We start from the raw sequence: 24879 nt of genomic DNA, 5'->3' as shown, positions 1-24879 counted from the left end.
TATTTAATAAAGTCATATAATCTTGTTTATCAATGTGTAGAAAAAGAATTCCAGCTGCAATACTGAATGGCATCAAACAGAAAATGATCTTTGCATTTTAGCCAGGACTTGCTTGGTTATATATGCACCAATTTGTGGTTTCTTTCTCTACATACTGAACTGAACGCACAATACACTGAACACTTCTGTGTTTAGAAAACTGTGTTGATTTGAAAGCAAAACCAGTGAGACTCCAAGTCAGAAATACAATTTAATAGAGAGAACAAACAACAAGAAAGATAATATAAAATAAATAAAAAAAACAAGTTAAATGCAATAGTAGAAAGGATCACTGACAGAGTCAGAATGCAAACCTGACACCCTGTTGGTCAGAGTGTTGGAAGCAGTCCAAGATAAGTCCTCCCAGAGTGACAGTTGTGGCTCCACTGAAGTAGAAATGATCCTCAAGAAAAGGGTCTAGTCTTCCTCCAGGAATCCAGTGGAAACAGGCTCCCTTGGTGTTTGGGATGGCTGGTTTTATCCTGCTGGAAAGGCTTTGACTCCTCCCACTGGGTGGAGCATCTCACAATGGAATGAAGTAATGTTGTCAGTCATATGAGAGGCCTTAAATGGCCCATTCACAGGTGATGTCCCTCAGAACAGGATGGGTGGAGGAAGAGATAAGAAGGCACTGCCTTATCTGGTGTTATCAGGTGTCCCATTAACAGAGGGCATCCGCCCTCTTCCCCCCCACCCCCTAGAGTTACAAGAAATGAAGAACAATATCTCCCAACTGGTTTAACAGATGAAAATAGAATACACTTTTTTGGTTACATTTCTCAACCCAAGACAACAACTAAAACGTGACCAGTGAAATGTTGCTAGTCAAAATCTTTTGGGCATTTATAAATTTGCTCTTGCTGGTAACTTACACTGTTCTGTATCTATCAGGAGATTAAGAAATAACAAAGATCAAGAAAATAGCTAGAAAATTCTCCTGATTAGGCAGCAGAATCACTTTCACACAAATGAATTCCCTGGGGCTGCAAAGCCAGCAAGAGCTGGCATGTGTAAGGGCTAGGATAGAGTAGGTAACTCTCATAATGAAGATCTTTGACTTTTAAGAGTCATTGTGCAAGTCATTAAGAAGTTTTAAAATTGTCTTGATTTTATTTGCAACAGAGTCACAGAACTGAGAAGTTCTGCAGGTATATAGTACCACCTATCTTTGCTGAAAGCAACTGAGTACTGAGCTGCTTACTTTATGAGGCAGACATTGGCCAAGTACAAAATCAGAAACCTCACCCCCTGTTTACCAGTTATTACCTTGCCCTTTTCAAAGTTCTCATCCAAACCTGACCGCAGTGCGTTTCTCTCACTCATAGCCTCTGGACTTGATTACCAAAGACTAAGTGTTCTGGTAGCATCCTGCTCATGTAATTTCACTGCCTTTTTCAGCTGAAAATTTCTCTTGTTCTTACTATTTTTGTGGCTTCATTTCTCCTAGCTGTAGAGGTTGGCCATAAAGTAGGTGCTGATGTCGCAATTAGACACAAAAATAAAGATGTTTGACTCTAGCTGTTAGAAAACATCAGAAGGCTAAAACCTTTATTGCAATTCCTGTCTTTTTATAGCCTGCTGTGCTAAAAGGTCCATAGGTTGGACACATCTTTCCATTGGTTAAGTAACACAGACAACACCTGGGAGAGAGGTTGTTATGGGAAAGGAGGAATATTGTTTACTTAGAAATGTTATGGGAAGAAAAAGTGTTTACACAAAGCTGCCTGAGAAAGGAGAAACTGCTGAAAATTCTCTCTTGGGAAAGCTAGCAATTCTCAGACTTCAGAAAATCAGGCCCAAATGCCAGTGTTTCAACTTCTGTATCATTTGGATTAACTTGGGGCAGGTTGAGTTGGTCCATAGGTTTTTGAGGCACTATTTATCTTTATTTGGCAGGGCTGTTACCATGCTCCAAATGTACCCTTTCCTGGTAACCCTGCCAAGGCTTCAGGGAATTCAGAGCTTTAAGCCATCTGAATCCTCCTGAGATTTCATCACTCTTTCTCTCTCGGGGATTATGGAGCTGGAGAAGAGGCAGGAGAGAGCACAACTCTTGAAGAAACTCCATAGGAAAGCATATATGGTTGCAGTTTTCTCTTCAGCAGTTTTCATTCATCTCTTCACCCTAAAAACAAAAAAGTCCTGTAAGAAGAAATCTTTCCACTCTCCAAAGTCTTAATAAGTATTATTTGTTGGAGAAATAAGTATGAACAAAAAAAATCAGTAACAATACTTGCCTGAGAACAAGAAACATTTTTTCATTGCTGTCTTTTTTTTTTTTTTTTTTTTTTTTTTGCTGCACTTCTGTGTGTGTGGTAACATCAGAACACACACAGACATCCAATTGCTGGTAGGTAGTAGTCCAACAGCATTCCTCTTCACAGGCTTTCCTGAAGAAGATTCCTTTAGGAAGCTTAAATTGGCTTGGTTACCCGCTGACTTGGTTTTTTTTCGCCCCCTCTCATTCTTTCAAGCTTCTACTCTTCTAGTCCCTAAAAGCCAATTTTTCTGCCTTCCAGTCAGTGGACTGGACCCCGTTGATTCCCTTTTGTTCACCAGCATTTCCTCATCTTTCTTTTTGCTCTTATACAGTTCCTCATTCTACATGTTTTTCCTAATATCCCTGTGCCTTTGTCATCTCCCTCAGTGTCTATATCCTCCAGCCTCTGCATATTCCCCCTCTTCACCTTCTTCACCTCTTCATCCTTTTGAATGATCTGTTCTTTGCCATTCTGCAGGTTCTTCTTTCCCCTTTTTACCTAAATTACTGAACATGACCCTGCTTTAAAATAATCAGAAATAACAGGAGATGTTTCGGTTACCTAACTCTCTCTGTTTAGGGTGTAAAAATAGTGCTGATTTTTTTTTGCCTCAAGGTAGTCTATTGTCACACAATGACTGGCAAAACTTGATAAACTCCATGGCTTGGTTTGAGAAGGCAGGTGTCTGCCAGGGAAAACTGTCGTTTCCCTTGGAATGGAGATTGTAAACCGCCCTCCTTCCTAATTATTATAATTTTGCAGTTAAGGGCTTTCAGGCAAAGTTTTGGGAAATGGAATAACAGTTCTTTATTAGGAATATTAAAAATACAAATGTAGTAGTACAAAAACAAACAAACAAACAAAACCCTAGAAACCCTGACGCAGTCAGAAAATACAACCTGACACCCTGTTCAGGGTGTTGAAAGCAGTCCAAATAAATCCTCTTGGTGAAACAAATGTGGTTCTGTTGGAGTAGAGATGATCTTGTAGAAGGGGTCCAGTGGTGGCAAGATGGATCAGGTCTTCCTTTGGGAATCCAGTAGAAAACAGGAATGCCTGGTGTCTCTGTGTCCCCATTTTTATCTGGGTAGGGCATGGTTGGCTCCTCTCCACTGGGTGGTGCATCTCACAATGGGATGGTGTAATGTGTCATGTCATTGGTGAGCCTTAATGGCCCGTTAACACAAGATATCCCCCAAGGGTGGACAAAGTTGATGAAAGAGATAAGAAACACTGCCCCACCTGGTTTTAACAGATGGTCTATTATCAGAAGGCATCCACCCTCCTCCCCCTGGAGTTACAAGAGATAAACATCTCCTCAACTGCTTTCAACAGATGAAATAGAATACAACTTTTTTTTGTTACATAACCTGAGACACTCCAGTATCTTATTTTTGTCTGGACACCATGGAAAAATATTCTCACAGAAGATCATGAAACTTTCAGTCATATTTTGCTTGGCCTCTTGACAGAGGCTGTACTTGCTGTGGCATGGAAAACTGAGAACCTAACTGAAATAAATCCTCTGTTTATACTTACAGCAAAGCTGCAGGCAGACATACCTTCCTTTCAGAGCTTTTTCATACCAGCCCTTTTCAGAGTTCCTCTGCCCCAGTGTTGCCATGGCCCTGTCTGTGGTCAGTTCTCAGGTGGTTTGCAGCACAAGAAAGTCAGAGCTGACTCATAAAAGAGGAGCATGTTTAATCTACAATTTGTATGAACTGTTTGGAGTAGTCATAAATGTGCCATGTAATGGAAGTGCTGGAATTTCTCTTTTCGGCAAGGTACACCACATATTTCTGCTTCAGTAGAGATTGCAGTAGAAGCCCATAACAATACAGGATGAAGACTTGCAAAAATGTTTCTTCATGTAATTTATGGCATTTTCTAAAATGCTTTCTTGTTTTTTCTCCCTTAGAGACATATGAAGAAATTGACTAATGATTCAGACACAGAGATGTGAAATATTGCATCAATAAGATTTTTTCGTACTTTTTTTTCCTAAACAAAAAAGCATTATCAATAAAATATGAGGCAAAGTTACCCAACTGAAAAATTTCCTTGGAAGTAACTCAAAGCCCCGATAATTGTGATTAATGTGGCCTGCAAACTCCTGTTGACAAGATCTTGACACAGAATCACACAAACAAGAAATGTGTTGGCCTTTCACTCAGCTTCCATCCTCCAGATATTTGTAACTTCACATGCAGAAAGTGTAAATACTTCTGGCTGTAGAGTAGCAATGCTAATAATGTTAACATTTTAAGCTATTTTCATAATGCTCCATTTATTCAAATTAATTTTATGTAAATTATTTTGCAATTTTTGTATTTATTTTCCCTTTTTGTAAAAAAATACAAATGTGTGTCCTAATGTAAGACTAATTGCATTCCTTGCCATTTCCTTTGGCATTTTTTGTTCAAGTATTTCAACTTCAACATTCTTCAGTTAGTGTCACTTTTTTCTTCATCTGTTTTGGCACATTTCAGACTTAAGTGTTTTAATTCCTTCCCCAACTGTATTTTGGACATCTGTCTTCCATTCTCTTATGTTTGTGCAGAGATTAATAATTAATTTCCCTTTTGTTGTGAAAGTTTTATTTTCCTTAAATAACATTTTCAGTCTGTGGAAGACCAGGAATGCTGTGTCTCTTGAGAATGCTTTCTGTGCAAGACAATGAATAGTGGCATCCCTGAGAGAAGCTGCAGTCTTGTGCAGATTATTTTTCAACTAATATCTTTTCATTTATCACCAGCTTTCTGAGCAAACACCTGCTACAAAGTTCTTTTGTAAGGAGGAAATTCCATGGTGCTACAAGGTGCTTTTGTGGAGGAAATAAAATGGAGATTTCAGATTTTGCTTATTGAAATCCTCCTGTTACTACCTTTGTGGGCACTCTCTTTTAAATGAGAAATATGATTCCTTACTGAAACTTACAATCTTCTTTCCTCTCTCCTGCTCCCTCCTGGTTCCATGTTTAAGTTTCTTCAAAATACTGTATGTCTTTCTCCTTGGGTTGTTCAGCATAGCCCTGAGCCTGATCTGCTCTTCTAAGAAGAGGTGCTTTAAATTTGAGAATCATCAGCTCTTGAGCATATTTGGCCTCCAGGGGCTAACACATGTTCATCTGCCTTGTACTCCTCCTTTTGCCCTGGAGTAAAAATCTGATTAAAATTGCCTCTGTGCCAAAATCCTTTTTACCTCCAGACAGTTCCAATTTTGCTTGAAAGACTTGTGGACTTTGAAAGCAAAGGTGTTATTACAGAGTCTTAATGGAAGGATGGTGATATTAAATGCAGTTCTTTCAGACACTGAGTTGACTTTTTATAGTTCAGTGAGCCAACGAATCTAGGGCAAGGTTATTTTCTTATGTACTTAAGGGAAGGCCTTGAAATAGGACATGGTGGCTTTTAGGGAACACATTACATTTTCCTCTCAGAATATAGTGGAAATCTATAACTCAAATGTCTGTGATGAGAGGCAACAATGATAATAGCAGGTAAGAGAAACAGAACATTCTGTCTCTTAGAGAGCTCAAAAAAAAAGGGAAATGTGAAGTGCATTGATTATTTGAAAAAGTATAAGTAACATCTGTTCAGGTGCATTTTGTTCTCAGCCATTCCATGTTTTTATTACTGATTTTGTTAAAAAAACCTAATCAAGTCTTGTGTCAAAGGGGATTTTGTAACAAGATATATACAGGTAGATTGTCCAAGATTTATCATGCTGCCATCAAGTATTGTTGAAATCAACTTTAGTTGGTTTCAATGGAACATCCATACATGTGCATTGTATTTAATAAACCCCAAGAAATAAGAAATTAAAAAAGAAAATTATTATTTTCATGTGTAGTATGCAAATGAAGTCTTGGAAAACATGTGTGAGTTATTTTGGCTAAGAATGCAATCAGTGATGCTAAGAGCCCTCTGGTATTTCCAGCAGAGGATGATCAGTATAGATCTTTTGGTAGTGGGGGGAGGCTCCAGCAGGACTGATGCCTGGGTAATCAAGCTGCTCTGTTCATCAGGAAATCTCTCTCCTAAGATGCACCCAGCAGTACCACTTTGGAATTTCATTGTGGTGTGCCATGGAAACCTCCAGTTCTGCCTCTTCATTTCAGACTGAGAACGGCCATCATTTCTGGTCCTCTGGGAAGGGGCTGTCAGGCAGCTTCTGAGGCCATCTGGCACCTCCCCTCCAGTTAGCCATTTGCAGCAGTATGCTGCCTCAGAATTTGTTCCCTGGGCAAATTCTTCCCTTGGCTCTCATAGTGATGAGAAAGTAACTGGAAAAATACCACAGTAATCAGTGCTGACTTTTTATGCAGATAGACTCTGGATTTCTCTTGGTCTTGGGGTTTTATTCATTATTTTTCCACCAAAATGGTTCTGTGCAGCAATGTAGATCTATTTGCATGATCATTTGATATTACCAAGTTCAGATCCTTTTAGGAAGAGCTAAGAGGCAGTCAGAAAGTGGAAATACTTTTTCCTCTTTCTTACTTAATATATAACTACATAATATGTAGTTACATATATGGGATATGGACACATCTTCGTCTTTCCTAGATCAATGGAGAGAGAGGATTTGAAGTAACTTGTGCCTTTAGTTTCTGGGCTGTTTTCAGTTCAGGGGAAAATAGAGAAGATTGCGTGTCACTTGGAAATTGTTTTCTGGGTGTACCTATCTTTACTTTCCTAATTAGCTGATATGGTAAGGCCTGTGTTGGAAACTTGAAAGACCCCTAGTTACTACTTATACTTAGGAAAGAAATTACTTGAACTAAATGGTGTAAAATCTTTGCAAAATTGAATACCAATGTAACTGTTAATCCTTGTTAATCCAGGAGTACGTGCTTTTTAATGCGGATGTGGAGTTTCAGCCCTAATTCTACTTGCATGTGCCCAGAGTTGAGAAGTAGAACAAATCCAGCTGTTTCTCTTAATCTTTTAACCCTGACCTGATTCAGCATGTTTGTTTTTGATTCAGAGACTGGAATTTTTGATAGATGTGTATTATAATGCTCATTACTAAAGGATACTATAATTGACTGTAGAAACAGAAGTACTATGTTGTTGTCATAATATATCTAGTTCAGATTCACTCTAGACCTTTGCCCAAACTGAAGGAACTTCAGATCCAGTACTTTGTTCCGTTCCCTTTCCCTTTGCCTTTTCTCCTTCCTTCCCCAAGTGGCATAGCATGTAAGTATTTGTTGTTAAAAGGAAGGAAAATCAATTTGACAATAATAGGAGACTAAAGACTTCCTTGAAAGAATTGTATGGGGAATGATGGGTCAGCTCAGAAAGCTGCTGGAAGCAAAACTGAATGTGCAGTTCAGTAGCTGAGCCACACTGTGTCACCATTGGACTTCATTCTACTCTATCTTTCCCATTATAGATGAAGATATTTACAAAGCCAGAAAAGAGGAGTCTGAAATGTGGGAGGCAGTTGAAGTGCAGGAAGATGAAGATACTCTTGTGGAAGTTCCACTGGACCAGGTAGTGATCAAGCTTTAAATAAATGGCTTTGTGGTTTTTTTTTTTTTTTTTTTTTTTTTTTTTTTTTTTTTTTTTTTTTTGTTGTTGTTTTTTGTTGTTGTTGTTTGGTGTTTTTTAGGATTACATATTGTTGTTTCTCTTTCCTCAGTTTCCTTCAAGTGTAAGCATAATTCTGTGAGGATAACTGTAAGATCAACAATACTGCTTCTTTTATGGCAGCTTTAGCAAATGTCCCTTTCTGTGTTAATATGTCAAATGTCAGTTACCTTTTCATCAGCTTCAGAACTGCTCTGAAAGCTCTTAGAGAGCCTTAGAGAATCAGGACTCCCTACTGTTCCATCCTACCAAATAGGTTCACTTGAATTGCAGTCTCTTTATACTGGCAGAGCAGTATTCCTCCAGTCCTGGACCACAACAGGTGGATTTATCAGATTTATCTGATTTTCGCTAAAGCTGACAGCACTTTGTTCTGTTGGAGCAATGTGGTGCTTCATTGGCCAATTTTTTAATCCTAAGATTTATGTCCAATAAATAGGTCTTGATAGCTAAGCTTGAGATGATATCTCCTTTTTTGTACCTTGATTTGTACTCCTGTGGACTGAAATAATAGAAAGGTTAGGTAAACTGAAGCTTATTCCAAGGAAGAGAAGAGTAGAACTGCTTAAACTATTTGCTGAAAACATATGTGGTTACTTTCTGCTAATAAATTGCTCACAAGACAGTCCTCTTTTTCATCTTATGTGTTTGTAGGAATTTGCCAACTTGTTCAACTTTGTTTCCTGTTGCATTTTGCTTTTGGTGTCTGTTGATGATGGCTTGGGGCCAACCATATTGGCCCCAAAATAATATTTCTGATCCATGCTTTGATGTAAGGAATCAGAGTTTATCCAAACGATTTCTCAGGCTAAAAATCATCCCAGTAACATCAGGAACCTTGGGCATTTTTATGACTTACTGGTGGTCAGTAGAGCTGAGGACTGGTTGTTAATGTGAGTCTGTAAACAAATGGGAGTTAAAGATAATAGTTTGCAAATACACTTTAATTACCCAGGGCAATCCAACAGAGAATCTAGGAGATTTCTGGAGTGTGTTGGAGACAGGTTTTTTTATGCAGGTAGTGTGAGACACAGTTAGGTGAATCATTCTGCTGGGTTTGTTTGTCAAGAATAAATAGAAACTTGTTTGGGATGTGACAGTGGCAGCCCTTGTTGCACTGGCAATGAGATGGTTAGAGTTTAGGCCCCTGAAGAAAGTGGAGGTGGAAAATAACTAAATAAAAATCCTAGAAGTTAGGGGAGTTGCATTTGGCTTAGTTGAGAAACTGGCCACAGGATCCTGTGTGAGGCTGCCCTGAAGTGTGGAGGAATTCAGGAGATTTGGTTGCTGGTTGAGATTTGGTTCTTCCTCAAGCCACAGGAACTATGCCCACAGAACAAGCAGACATTACAGGAGGCCAGTTTGAGCAGAGGACTCCTGACCTCACACTAAAAGAGGCAGAAGAGGGGATAGACTCCTGAAGAGAAGTATAGAGACTTTGCCTGGATATGCAGAAATGGAGCTCAGAGAGCCAAAGCTTGTTGAGAAACAGGAACTGGTGCATGTGATGAGGAATAAGCATCATGTATGTACTACAGACAGATCATACTTACCCTTTTCATTGCCTCAGTGATGAAATATGTGGCTCTGTGTAGGAAGGGAGAGCAGTATTTGTCCTTTATCTTTCTTTCAGTATAGACTTCCATATATGTAGGAGAAATTGGAAGAAGCGTGTTAAATATGGGGAGGAAAATATCCTTAATGAGGGTAGGGACTGGATTTGTGCACTAAAAGGTAGGTGAAAAACTGTCTGATTTGGTGAGATTTAAAAGGTCAGCTGGTTGAGATTTAAGTGGCATCTGTTTTCAGGTGGTGGTCCTCAGGGTTTGATACCGGATCTGAGACATTATAATATTTTCATGGGTAATGTAGGTGATGGCGGGGGACACAGCCTTATTCAGGCCCAGGTGTCATTATCAGGTGAATGCAGGGCTGTCTTTCAGAGCAAGCTCAACAGCTTGAAGGAATGGGGTGACTTGAGCCTCATGAAGTTCAACAAGAAAGAGAGGTACAAAGTTGGGTGCCTGTAATGCAGTAACTGTCTCAGTGCAGTCTTGACACAGGTGGGCTAGAAGGGAGCTGCAGAAAGGGCCGTGCAGATCCTGTGGTTGGCGAGCTGAGTCAGCAGTGCTGCCTGTGGGGATGAGGTGGACTGTGCAGGCTGGGCTGCTAAAGGCACATCCAGCACATCAAGGTCACTGGTTATCTTTCTTGACTCAGCGTCTCTGAGGTTACATCCAGGGTATTTGTCCTGCTTTGAGTCCTTGTCAGCAGAAGAGAGATATTTAGAAACAGGAGAAAGTTCAGCACAGCAACAAACTAAAAAGTTTAAGGGGTAGAGCTTATGACACTGTTTAATTACTTACTCAGTAGTGCTTACTATTTAGTTGGCTGATTTTTTTTCAATTTATTTGTATTGCATAAAAGACTACTAGACACCTATGCCTTTAGCTTGTGTTCTGTTAAAATATATATATATATACCTGAGGGGAAATAAATATTTTATGAACTTATTATGAACACTTTTACGACTAACACCATACCATTTAAAAAAAATTCACACTTTATCTTACGCTTCTGTTGCTAAGAAGAATCATTCTTGTTATTTATTCACTTTAATGGGAAGGAATATTGCTTAGCTATTTTGTAGACATTGTTCTTGAAGACACGTGAATCTGGTGATAGAGGCAACAAGAACATGACTGTCTTGGTCCCTGATAGAAGGAATGCTACAGCTGTGTCTTCTCACAGCCCAAACCTGCCCAGCCTCAGAGTCTGATGATGAACACCATTGTTTTCATCAGCCCTGTTAATTGTGGTTGTCCTGGTGAGATGTCACGATAATTAGGATGTGTTGCATTATACTGATAGCACTGACATTGGGGAAGAACATGCCCGCTGTTGTCTTAATCTTTGTTTCTTATGCCATCCTGAAGCACATCCTTCTCTGGTCTTGACAGTGTGATAATCAAATTCAGTAATGATTAGCCTGTTTATTGGCCTCTGAAGGTGTGTAAAGAATTCCTCTGGGTAGTGTAGAACATTTGGCTGTGCAAATTGGCTTGTCAGGCCTTAGTTTTTAGGCTGACTGCAATTCATTTGAAATCCAGCCCTGGAGACAGCTGCCTTACTTCTCCATAGAGATCCTACAGCACAGGCAGTAGCTCTGTGTGTCTCACCAGTTTGCCTCTGCCAGCGGATGGTGACCAGCCCTAGGGAGGGGAAACTCTCTACTACCACTTCTCTGTTTGGCAGTGGAACTGTTCACACAGGTGCCAGTGAGCATCAGATGTGTTGGCAAGCTTGCAGTGCTAGGAACTTGCTGGATGCCTCTAAGCTCATGTACCAAGGACTGTTCATCATGTTCAGATGGAAATATTTTTCACGTGCTACCAACAGATTTTGCTATCTGGACAAGGAACTGGAAGCAGGTATATTTCATGGGGAAAAAATATCAAAAAATCAGTCATGCACACTATGAATAATCTGATTTTCTTGTTTCCATAAAGCCAAACAAAGCACCAAAATTTATTGTAACACAAGCCATGGTTTATATATAATGTTAATACTTTATGTATAGTTTCCTTGGTAATCTGGCAAGAAGCCATGTCCTTCTGAGTTGCATGGAGTACTTTTTATTCCCAGATAACTAAGGTCACCCTAACCTTAGAAGCATTTATCATTTTGCATGTTCAGGTTCGTATTAATGGCCATTTTAAAATGTTTTAAATTCTGTGATGTAGAGCTTTTTAGCTTTTTCTTATCTACACTGCAGTTTCTGTTATTGCTAGAAATATGGGAAAGGACAGCCAGCCAGGTCTTGACTGTCTTGCATAATGCATAAATATTTACACGCCAGCTTTCACTAGAATTCTGGCACTTTTGATAGGCTATCGTTTCCATCAGCCATATAAATGAAGTAGTGAAGATAGAGCTTCATACTCTTTTTCTTTTTATGCACCTTCTCTGTCTTGCTGTTTGAAGTACACAGTTGAACAAATGCCAGATTAGCCATTAACTAAACCTAGTATTATACTGGCTAGACTCTCGCTTATGTCCTGTTCTGTAAAATGCTGTCTTGCCAGCTGAAAAAACATTAAAAGAACAGGGTTTGCTTTACTCCGGACTAGCTGACAGTTGTAATTGAACATCAAGGAAAAAAAAAAAGAATATTTTGCCTTAAACCAAACCAGACCTTTCTGTTCTATATTCTTTACCAAGACTTCAGCTCCCAAATACAAAATTATTAGTTTCTTCTTTTGACACGCAGGCTTACTCTAAGTTGGTTGTTTGCATCACTGTGTCAACATTCATGGGGACTGATGACAGACTATGAAATCGGTTGTGCACATAGCAAGGGAACAAGGTGGTTCTTGACAGGGAGGCTGCAAAACAGTAGTAGTTTCTTGCTGGAGATGGTAATTAAATGTGTTACTTTGAATTAGCTGGTAATAATGCAAATATATTCAAAGTAACTCTGAGAGAAAAATTATTAACTTTTAAAGCTTTCACAAGAAACTACTCTTTTTCTTTCATTCTATATAAGTTCTAAAATACAAAAGCAGCAATCTCTAGTGATAATACTGAAATAACACTGCAAGTATGCACTGATTTATCCATTTCCGTAAGTATGGCTGTTCTTCTCCCATGCTGAACCCTTGCATGAGAGTTATGAGATCCAAAGTTATCCAGTGCATGACCCCGTAAGGAATTCAGGCATGTTGTTGTGCCAGCCTGTTTCGCCGTGGGGTATGTGATACTGGCTATTAAGTAGAAAGAGTCTCCATTTGGGTTTTGGTTTTGGTTTGTTCTTTGGGTTATTTTCCCCCTCCAGTTTCATCATCCCCATCTGCTTCTCTCCTTCTGTGTTTATTTGTAAAAATTAATTGATGATAAATTTATCTAACAGGCACTGGATTGGAGTTTTTCTGTAGATGTTCACATTCTTGGTTCTTTCATAATCCATTTGCTTTCTATTTTTACAGACATGTCCACTGACTAATGCAGTCGTCCAGTCCTTTTTTCCCATTTCCTGGGCTGTGATGTTATGTGAGATTGTGTATCTCCCCTAGGTGACCTGGAGCTGGAGTATATCATCAGTAGCAGAACATTTGCACCTTTCATTTGCAGTTTTCATTATGGAGTATACATTCTGCTTTAAGACCCAAGATTCACCTCAGTGAGCAGAATAAAATGTTTATCTTCTCCATTGCCAAAGGCAAAATGTTAAAGTTTATGTTGATTCAACATTACAACAGGCTGACTGCTTGAAGAGACATTCTTTGATTAAAAAGGCTACAACTTTTCACAAGGAAACATTTTGCACTACATCAGTAAGGATATAAAAATGGCATTTGGAAAGAACACACAGAGAACTACTTATGCTCAAATTTCGCTACAAATGATGCAGCTGTAATTTAAGCCTTATGAATTTTGAGTGCTGACAAGCCAGCAGATAATATTTTCCACTGCATGTTCTTCTTTCAGCTCCACTGATTTACACTTAATGTTGTTATTGTTTGTCTGTGTGAGATAGGGAAACTTACTCTGATTGGTTCCTTGCAGTTCAGAATGAGAAGGGAGATCTTTCCTCGGTTTCTGCATTGGGTGCCTGTGATTTCTGAAGCTGTAGTAGCAATGCCTGATCTTGTCTTTAGAGGCCTATGTGGCTAACAGTTGAAGGGCCTTCACTTCTGAGTGAAGCCTGGAAATGAAAATCTCTTGTAAAACTAGTTTTGATACCACTTTGAAAAAAGTTTTGTCTGTTTTCAAACATTTCAGCAACCCTAGAGCAGGCAGTTTCTCAAATTGCTTAACTTACATTACAGGGCATTTTAATTAATTATGGAAGAGCTTACAAACTATTTTTGTATTTTTGCAGTCTCAGTAGGACTTTTTCTAAATGCTTAACAATTTTCTCATTATCTACAGGTATGCTCAGCAGATTGTACTGTATTGTAGGAAGTGAAGTTTAGGCAAATGTTATTGAACACAAAATGTGGGAAAAAATAAACATAAGTGTCAGTGAAGTAGATGGAAAAAAGTATTTTTGACTTAGGTAGATATTAGAAAGGTAAAGATCTGATAAGATCATAAAACCGTTGAATGGTTTGGGTTGAAAAGAACCTTAAAAATTATCTCATTTCAACCCCTCTGCCACAGGCAGGCACACCTTTCACTAGACCAGGTTGCTCAGAGCCTCATTATCCTGGTCTGGAACACTTCCAGGGATGGGGCATCCACAGCTTCTCTGGGCAACCTGTTCCAGTTTGTCATCACCCTCACAGTAAAGGATTTCTTCCTTATAGCCAGGTACAACCCTGCCTTCTGTTAGTTTGAAGTCACTCCCCTTGGTCCTGTCACTACATGCCCTGGTAAAAAGATCCTCTCCAGATTACAGGAAGGCCTCCTTCAGGCCCTGGAACGCGCTGTGAGGTCTCTATGCAGCCTTCTCTTCCCCAGACTGAACACCTCCAGCTCTCTGAGTCTGTCTTCACAGGAGAGGTCTGTCTATGTCGCTCTTATGCTGGCAGCCCCAGAGGGCATACTCAAAGGTGTTGGCTTCACTGTCATGGCTGCAGCGTGATTAAGGAATGAAGTACGCTTCCAGTTACTACACAATGAAACCAAGGAAGGGAGTTTGAAAAGCTGTTTTTTCTACACTTCAAGTTCTTTAGTTTCCATTCATTCTAGCTGGACTTCTGGGTACTGTGATGTTATCAGTAATTAGATTCTGTGGATTCAGGTGCTGTATATGTTGTAAAAAAAGAAATAAAATAATGTCACCCATCTCATAAAAAAGGTGGAGTTTATATGTTGTGGGGATAAAGACATTTTGCATTCAAGAACAACAGTTCATTTTGTGAAAATGTGGGAAGTGTAAGACAGTTGAACCTTAGTTATTCATTTGCTTGTTTTGAAGAGCCCAGGTTTTGTAAATGATGGGGAAGAGAAGAGGGCTGCTGTCACTTAGCAACACTTTCTGGTTCAGGAACAAAATGTTTCGCTGTTGGAATCCGTGCAGTGCTGCTACAAAACATTCCTGAGTAGGAGCAGGGGAGCTCTGTTCTGAAGAGCTGTGGTACAATCGAAGTCAAGTGTTCCTGTTGCTGCATTTGTGAGATGTACTCATACTGCTCTTCATGACCATTAAGATTTTTGTCCTCTACCTCACTGTTTATCTGCTGTGACCATTAGCCAAGTAAACATTTCCAAGCTACTTCAATAAAGCAAAATTATGTTTTATACTAATGGTACAAAATAATTTCTGCCTTAAATGATTTGTGATACTGCACTTTTCAGTATCAGTCATGTACAAACCTTCTGAGAGGTTTACATTAGCATCCCTGGAGGAGAAGAAGCCAAATGCTTCAATGTCTGAAGATTTCCTGACTTAATGCTTTTGAGTGATGATGGCATTTGGTAATGTAGCTCTTAATGAATGATACCATGATGAGTGTAATTAGAGTACATCTTTCTTTTTTAAACACTCTGTTTTTGCTGAGATTAAAAATACTGTCAAGCAATGATACTTCTTCAATGCAAAATGAAACTGGCTCTGTTCCTCATCAACCTGTTAGTTAAGTCAGGAGGTTTCCAGAAGGCGAGCTGGGTCCATGTTTCCAGCAAGAAGCTGAGAATTGCTTCAGTTTTTCTGTGTGCCTTTGATTGAATATGCTTTTCAATGTACAAGTCTTTTGTCAGTGAGTCTTTTTATTGCTAGTCCATGACAAGCAAAGAACTGTTCTCCCATTCACAAAGGTATGGTTTGAAAACTAGTTATTTTAAGTAATGTACTTTCAAGCATGAAACTGCAGAAGTATCACCTTTGCTCAAAAGATGCGGCCTGCAATGCAAAAAGGGAAGTTACTTCCTATTTTCTTTGAACCATTCAAAAGGCAAGATTACAAGCCTTATTATGATTAGTTCTGGCTATAGGAGGAATGGGGTAATCTAGCTCAGTGACTGGAAAAGCTCCTGCTCTAGAACTCACTTGATTGTGAAAATTACCTTAAGGAATAGGAATGCTTCTCTGATCCAAGTTCAAGTTGTGCTGTTGTTTTTTGAGGTGTGTAGACAGGCCTAAACTAATGTGGGAACATTTATTCTGTACTTCATTACAGTACTCATGTTCAGTTACACTGGGCTACAACTGGCTGGTTGCTTCCGACATGAATTTTTGACGTGCCTTTTGTTCTCTGTTACAGTCCTTGATATCCTTATGATAACTCTGTTACATAGAGGTGATAGACCTCAGGCACTCAGCCTAGAGATATATCCAGAGGTGTTTCTCTGGATTTGAGATGCCCTGAGCTTTTATAGGAATTTCAAATGTGAGGGACAACTTCCTGTGAGCTAGCACAATGGCTGAAGGCTGGACTCTGGACTTGTGAGCAAGAAGAAGAGCACTCCCACATCTGTCTTGGCTATCCATCCAATTCATTCCATACAGGAAGTTCTGACTGAGAATATTTTGGTTATTTAAAAGGTGAGGGATGAAAAGCTAAAACTAAGATGGGAAATGTCACTGCCTCCCCATAGTATTCCCTGTTGCTGACTTGAGTCTGATAATTTCTGCAAGGATAGGTAGGTCACAATCAGCATACCTATTTTTCTTTCAGTGTGACCATCCTGATTTATTCTGACTGAGAGAGCACAGTTTGTGGTAACTTTGGTGTATATATAATAGGCAATTTGTACACTTGTAGGTGGAAGTATGGCTGGACTGCATTAAATTCAATGAAAAGTGACTCCAGAGAACTTTAAATTACACCCTGATCCACCAAGTACTTTAATGTAGGCTGTAGTTCATTATTTCAGGTTCACTGCTGTCACTGAAACTGTTCATGAAAGTAAAGCATATATAGCATTTACAGGCTTTTGACTATTTAGACATCTGTTTTTCTCCCTTTTTCTGTTTTCTTCCCTGAATTCAGATAAACAGATATCAGATAAATTCAGATAAACATTCTCTTTTCCTAAATATGAAAAAATCAAAAATTTGCTAAGTGTACCTCTTTCTCAGTGAAGATGATGTACTTAAAATAGAGAATGCTAATTTATGCATAGCGAGTAGGTCAATAAGATCTCAGTAGGAAGTATCACACTTTTATATGTAAAGAGCAATGTACTATACGGTGGGTGATTTTGGCCCTCAGTTTTCTCCCTACAGTCCTGTCTTAGGTCTGCTGTGCATTCTGAAATGCACGGTCAGTGGTCATATTCACATTTTGAAGGCTACCTTTGACTCTGCATTCAGAGGGAAATGTATTGCATTTTAGATTACCATGTGAAAGGTCTTTTACTCAGGATAAATGTTGATTTTTAACTTGTTTGAAATGTCCATTCTTATGTAGTGTAGCTTGATAGGAGCGTAAATGAAGAATGGATTTTGCTTTCCAATTATTAGTTGAAAACATGGCTTTTTATTTTTGTCTGTAAAGGTAATGACATTGTAGTAATATGTTGAGCTGTCTTGAAATTTTCAGTTATTATAAAAGCATTATACTTGCACTGATGGGAGGGGTTTTTAACTGATTTTTTTTTTTCCTATTATTATTTTTCTTGCAATTTAGTTTGATTGGTCAGGTTAAATTAGTTGGGATTTGAATGTTATTTCATGCCAGTTCTGTGCTCTGTGAGCTTTCAGTGAGTTTCTGGGTACAGATCAATAATGCTGTATTTATATTCCATGTTGCTCAGATTTAACTCTTCAAAAATTTGCATCCATGAGGATAAGGTCAAATGAGTCTAGCTAGCATAGTGCTTTAGGGAGTCACTAGCCTTCAAATGTCCATTGTGCTCCCATGCCAAAGTCTGCTTCCACAGCAGTGAAACGAGCTGAAGCATTGGGATACGTATGTTTACACATGTAGGCATAAAGCCACCATACTAAAGCCATGCAGGCAAGAGCATATATTCACTTCTGCTTGTACCCACTACCAAAAAGCTGGAAATTGTAACGTCTTGGATGACTACAACAGTTAACTGAGAAAGTCCGTGTTGACTTTTCGTGTCCTCTCTTCATTTAGTGTGTGCAGTGTCATAGCAAGCAGGTATCATTAAGTAAAGCCAAACATATTTTTCGCTAGTGGTGTCTGGTGCATGTAATTTGTCCCACCCTCTCCTGTTTCTGGTCAGAATCCAGAGCTGCTAATTTCCTTAGCAGACTGAAAGCAAATTAGTAGATAACATGTCTAAGAATAGCAGGTAACTTCTGAGAATTTATGGATCTACAGATTCTTTGCTAGCTTACGTGCTGCGGCTTACAAAGGTTGGATAAATTTTGCTTTGGATGGTGCCTTCTTTGAAGGTTTCTGTAAAGACTTGGCTTGTTAAAGTTTTATTTTAGTGGTAATAAGGCCAGTTTGATGTTACTAGATGAAAGTGAGTCAGAAAGGCTTGAATAAAAAACACATAGAAATGACCACACTTCAAAAATCACTTATGGAGCCATTATTTACCTGGTCATGTAACCATCTTGTATTTCTGGTAATTACATATTCTGTGGATTATTGCAACACAATAACTTGCCCTCTTTGCAGCTGTGCCAATGTGGCATTGAGCACTGGCATAATAAAGTTGTCTTATGTTGCTACTTAGATATCAAAGGAAAATCAAGATGTTTTGTCAAGAGGCTTCAATAAATTCTTGATCTTACTGAATTGACTTTTATTAATACATTGAAGGTGATGAAAGAATTCTTTTGAAATGTTAGGATTACTGAGGAAAAGAAATTTTTAGAAGACAACTTGCTTCTCTGTAGCAGATAGCTGTTTGCATAAAGGAGCTACTGAGGACAGTAAAATTCCAAACAGTTTTGATTAAGAGATAATCTGTTGCTCTCAGCTTGTTTGCTTTAGATTTAGAGTCTGATGAGGCTGGGTGGGAGGCAGACACCTTGTAGCTCCTGTGGGATTTTTTCACTTTATTTTCATTTATACCTCAGCACAAGTATGTAAGTAGGAGCATTGGTTGACCGAAGAGTCAGGTGACTCTTCAAAACTGAAGGAGGCAATTGACAAAGACCAGACAGTTTGGGCATATTTCTCCGAGGCTGTCATGAGATGGTGCTGGCAGCAGCTTTATCCATAGTGAGTTTCTGATAACTCTTCTACAAAGTGAGGCAGGATCTTGTTCCTTCCAGCCACTGGTCTAATTCTGTGTAGGAAAAAATTGCTGCCAAATGTCCAGCAAGACCTAACCAAGCCACCCTGCACAAGGATCTTTGGGAAGGGGAATGATGTCTTGGAAGTGACCAGTGGTCTCATCTCTCTAACTGCTTTTCTGTGTATTCAAAAAAGAAAAGACCAGTGGTCATGGCATGGCCTGGTCCATAGGTAAAGTGCTTCTTGGGGAACAGTTTGTGAGCTACTAATACATGATATTTCTTGTGACAGGACTTTATAAACAAGTATGTACTAAATGCTGGAAAGTCAGAGAACCTGGAGCAAATGGAAGAGAGTAAGCTGTTGCTGTGTCAATTAAACTTAGATCATTCCAGTTGTTTTGAGTGTGGTCAAATAGATTAAACCCCTGTAATAAATTTCAATCTCACCAACACAGTTTGGAAATGAAGAATAAAAGGTCATTATGGAGTGTAAGTACAGGAGCATAATTTTCTGTCCATGTAGATAAACCTCAAATTAGCATACTTATTCCTGAGTATGATGTAATTGTAAATTTGATGTCTGTCACATTTCAGAATTGCATGGAGCATTCTGATTTAAAATGCCTCATAATGCTGCTGCTTTTCCTTTCACCAGAGACCAGCAGAAACTGTAGATGAAGAAGAGAATGTAGAAGAGGAAAATGACAGGGGAGAGGAGGCATATAAAGGAGAGGAAAAATATCCAGAATTGAATGGAGAGGAAACTGTGGAAACTGATAAAGAAACAACTGAAGTGGAAGAAAACAAAAAGAAATTAAATGAAAATTATGAAGATGAAACAAGAGAAACACAGAATGTTGACCAAGCAGAGGAAAAGGAACTTATCCATTTAAATGGCAAAAACAGTGAAGGAAATGGTGAGGGAATGGAGCATTTGAACTACCAAGGTGATCTTCAGCCTGAAGAAGAAATAAAAGAGGATGCTGGCAGTCAGAACCAGGTGAGGGTTTATTCTTTCAAACTGTTTTTCTTAAGTTATTGTTCCTCATTCATCTCAGCCTTATGCTTCTCATCTGGTCTTTAGTAGTTAATTTCTGATAAAGTCCTGAGACAATTTATGAGAACTTCAGTTTGTAGAAAAGTTATTTTTTGTGTGTATAGATGAGTTACATCAGTAATTACATTATGTGCCCTCCAACTGAGAAAGCAGATGTTTCTCACTATGTGATGAATCTGCATCTTCTGCTTTCCTTAGTATGCTGAATTTTGGAAAAAAGGTAATGAAAAAAAAATCTTGCAGTTTCCAGAAAAGCAGAATCGTTATATATTTCTACACTACTTTGTCTTTTAGGACAGAGCAGAAGGGTGTGTTCATGTCACCACAGTGCCTCATTATTTTGATTAATTTACTTTCACAAAAGTTGCATTTTATAAAGAGCTTTTGCCATTGTTTTGTGGAAGTTTCATCTCTTTTTCTTAGAAATTGAAAAATACAGGGTATATTAACAAGATCCTTCCAAGCAAGAGGCTTTGGTCAGTTTAAAGCAAATATCCTAATTATTTAGGATACATAGTAACATACTGTTTGCCTAGATGTAGGGACGTAACCCATATAAATAAGGAGAACTCCCCTGACTGTCAGATGAACTGACCAGCTCACAGAGTGTGGGAAACAAAGTGTTTTGTTTGATGGGGAGAATCCAGGTCTGGGAAGAGTGGGATTCATGAGTGTCAGAAGCAAAGCAAGTTGCTGCACATTCCCTGCCTACAGGCTGCTGAAAAACAGTCTCTCCCTCTGCTTCCTGTGACACTGGGAATGGTTTCTTGCACTTTGCAACTGGGCTTTCTTCTGTTCCTGTATGACACACAAGAATATTTTTTAATTGAGAGAGCTAAGTAACATGACATTTTCTTGGGCTCTGAATTTATTCCGTGCTTCATATATTTGATTTTTTTGTTGTTTTAGATAAGCTGAAGGTATTTATGGAAATAGAGAAAGTGAGTGAGCATTCACTTTAAATGCATATGTGGGTAACTGGATGCTTGAAAGAACTGTATGGGGGAACCTCTACTGTGAGTGCTTTCTCCTTTGGAAGATAGATAAGTATAACGTAAATGAAAATTTTAACATGATCACTCTTTGAAAACATTTTTTTCACATTAAGAATACCTTGTGGAAAACTTAATGTGAAGTGCTTAATGCTGTATCGAAATGAAGTTAAATCTTTGGTACCCAATGATGTTAACAGTGCCTATCCTTTCTCTTGAGGTTGATCCTGGTCTTGAAAATACATCCACAAATCCAAGGGTGACAGTCACCAGCCCACAGGAGAGTGAAAAGAATGACCAGAGCACTGACTGTGCGGCAGTTGCATAAACAGGAAAAATGTAATGAGCAGAAAATGAAAAAGGATAACATTTTAAAGCATGTTATTTTTTGTGATTGGTAACTTATATTAGGAAGGCAGGTTGAGTATCCATGTAATGAGTTGTGAGATGATGATGCTCTATGGACTGATGAAAAACAAGCATTCATATCTACGAGAAGAACATAGAATTATTTTTACACAGTGAGAATTTCTGATAAGATTTGAGAGGGGAAGTTCAAGAGTACTATATAATAGTATTAGAAAAAAAAATGAACTGTTCTGTGGTATGAGATATTTAGTAGCAATAGAATAACCACAAAAATTACACTGTTCCATGGAAAGGAAAAGAGATCCACCCAGATTCAATGTCAATACTTCTTTGTTGATTTGTTCAGGAAAAGAAACTATTTTTTACCCTTTAACTAGGACATGTGTAGTTTTTCCTCTAAAATTCCACATGATAGTTATAATTTTCAGGTATAACATCAAGATATAACTAGAATATGTTCCTCACTTAAATGGATTAATGCCCACGGAAAATGGTTTACTATAATGAGGAGCCAGTTCAATGTTGCTAAATAGTCCCTTTTCAGTATATTAATTAGAATTATTAGGTTTTGCATACATAAACAGCATTTATTTAGCACTATGAAAACATGTGGACAGCCCACAATACTGCAGCTTGCTTCCATTTAAAACAGAAAATTTTGCTGTTTGTCCTGCACTGATTCACTAAATGGTGAATTATTTTCATTGTGAACAAAAAACAAAGGAAGAGTATGCAGTAGATTAGTTTTAAAAGTTGAATTTGGATGGATTTGTCATTCAGTCTAAGAGAAACTTAATTTATTAAGGAAGTAAAAAAAAGAACATGCAATTCAGGATTCAGACTGAAATTTCCATGAAACCATTGCTGCTGATGGAACCATTTTAATATGTGAGACATCAGGATGAGTCCACCAGCTTTCTGTAAAAGTCAGGAACAATTATTGCATTTATGAACCCTTTGCATAGCCTTAATGGTTGGAAGTGTGTCATCATCCTTTTGAGCAAGCTGTCTCCTGATAGGCTGTGGCTTAATATGCATTAGCAAACAAGGCATTGATCCACAGTATTAGTTCTCTTAATGACACTGATTCCATTGCTCTTATCATTTCTCTGTTAGTAATGGGAATAATTTGTAGTTTGTTGAAATACAGGCCTGAGCATAATTTTATTAATTATACAAAAGAAATAGTGGGTTTCCTTATCGTTAATGCTAGTAAATTATTACTACAAGAAACTTAATGTCATTTTTGTTGATTTCATGCCATTAAGACAAGAATTACATTTATGAACAAATTGAACTTGAAGCGCTGTTTAAGGAATGTGAAGAACCACTTGTCATAACTGAAGCTCAAACATCTTCCCTTCTTCTACTGGTTATTAAGTATATTTTTCCAATGTAATAGAAATATATGGAGATCCTTCAGCATATTTCTGTGCTTTGGCAATGTAAGTATGAAAAACATGTTAAAAAACATATGAACAGGGTTAGAACAGTTTGCCCTGTGGCATCTCTGAATTGTCTGTGAAACCTTCTGTCTACGAAACCTGTAGCTTCTGTTGAGCTGTCTGACAAAGACCAAAGGGAATGGTACATTTGTGATCAGTTCAAAATAAGCTACTAATTTAGTCAAGTTCTTAAGCAAAGTGTACAGCTTCCTTTTTTTGTGATGGCAGTTAAGCCTAAGCTCAAATATATTTAATTTCTCTGGGATTTAAGAAGACATTTATAGTTAAGCAGAAGTAAAAACTGACCAACTCTTCCCCTGACAAGAAAACCCAAACCAAAACCAAAACAAACAAACAAACCAAAAAAACCCACCAACCTACCCTGAAACAGAATGGATAAAAATAACTGTGGGTGATAGTGAGGTAAAATGGCACAGCTGCCTTTATTGTTGGTTTCTGTTTATAGTTTCTGAGTGTCAGCAGTTTCTGTCAATTCTTTCCTTTCCCCAAAAGTTTGGTATTTTTCATCCTTAAGAGACTTACAGATTTCAATAAGAATAACTTAAAGGATTAAACTAAATTCTAGGGAAATGTAATGTTATCATTTTCCTTCATAGGAACATGAAATTCCCGTGAGTGTTACTCAACTTTGAAAATGTTTCTGCCTCTGTTCTCTTGTAAGAAAAACAGGATATATTTCTTCAGAAAAGCAAAACAGACTGTTTGGAAATTGAGATATAACCATTTTATCATTCACCTAGCAACACTGACAATATGAATTTTGTATCAGGTTATTTTATTTAGGGAAACTAGTTTATGCCTAACAAATAATTCTAGTAGAAATTAAACAAGAATGATACAGGTGGTCTTGCTAATAGCTTTTCTGTCTTGATCTGCTGTGTGTGATGGCTTAACTCATTTTTACCTGACAAATACATAGTTTTCTAAAGTTTATGTGATATTATTTTATTAAGCTTATGTGCAACAATTCTGAGGGTTTTTTTAAGAATTGTTTTCTTGTTTTGTTTTTGTTTTTAAAAATAATTTGCTATTAAAGAGAACTAGTACAGCTATTCCTGTGTTTTCTCTCATATCAAGATCTTTTGATGTTAAATCTGTCTTTGGGTTACTGACTTTATAAATTTTGTGATTTTGCCGCTGATAGGGTTCTCTCATAACTAGAACTTAAAACAAAACAACAACAACAAAAAACAAACCACAAAAAAAACCAAACAAAAAAAAACCACCCAAAAAACTAAAAAAAAAAAACCACACAAAACCAAAAACCAAAAAAACAACCCAAAAAAGAAATTTGGTAGTTTTTGTATTGCAATTGTGAAAGAAAATATGTTGAGAATTTAGCTGATACATAGTTATAAATGTAAGATTAATGGCACAGTTAAACTTGCTCGGGGAGTTTTTTAATGTCACAATTCAGGTTAGGTCTGGGTATGTGTGTGCTGTTCAGGCAGTGCTCAGCAAATGATGTGAGTTTTATCTGTTCACTGGCAAGTCCTAGGAAAATTACCAAACTTCCACGTGTCTCCCTGCAGATTCCTAATTTCAGCAAAGCATTAAAGTATAGGCTTAAGTCCCATAGGACTGCAGTTTTCATTGAATTTTAACTTGTGCTTTGGCACCTTGACATGTTGGAGCCAAAATAAAGTTAGTTTGTTGAAAAAAATGGGTGAAAATAAGGAAAATATAATTCCCACTCAGTTTCATCTAATAAATCTGTGTGCAAAAGAGTAAAAGAGTAAGTGTGAGTATTCTGATCACTTGAAAATACAGGGAAAGAATTGATTACCCCAAGTGTATATTAAAACAACCATTAGATAATAAATGTAAATACCAAACAAAGTATCTCCAGGAAGGGTGGGTTTATTAAGTAGTTGCACTCAGAATGATTGAATGGGATGCATGCAGGGATGTCTTGTTCTGGGTGCTGACAGGCTTCAATCTAAGTTTTAATCAAAAGAAGTGCTGTGGACATGGCAATAGGCAGTGGA

At 38.0% G+C, this 24879-nt stretch overlaps 1 protein-coding gene across 2 annotated transcripts in view; it reads left to right on the top strand.

The window, feature by feature from the left end:
- Positions 1-23943, top strand: part of DCDC2 (doublecortin domain containing 2) — a 59061-nt gene extending 35118 nt beyond the window's left edge. For both annotated transcript variants that reach the window (XM_063403717.1, XM_063403708.1), the window contains 3 exons: positions 7701-7801; positions 19663-20007; positions 21277-23943. In XM_063403717.1, the coding sequence (XP_063259787.1) occupies positions 7701-7801; positions 19663-20007; positions 21277-21384 (554 nt within the window). In that variant the 3' untranslated portion in view covers positions 21385-23943. The remainder of the gene's footprint in view (positions 1-7700; positions 7802-19662; positions 20008-21276) is intronic.
- Positions 23944-24879: the final 936 nt, after the last annotated feature.

The sequence above is a fragment of the Prinia subflava genome, chromosome 1 (genome assembly GCF_021018805.1).
Source record: "Prinia subflava isolate CZ2003 ecotype Zambia chromosome 1, Cam_Psub_1.2, whole genome shotgun sequence".
In the NCBI taxonomy this organism is placed as follows: Eukaryota; Metazoa; Chordata; class Aves; order Passeriformes; family Cisticolidae; genus Prinia; species Prinia subflava.
The sequence above is the reverse complement of the archived record's forward strand: the minus strand, read 5'-3'. Positions and strand labels throughout refer to the sequence as shown.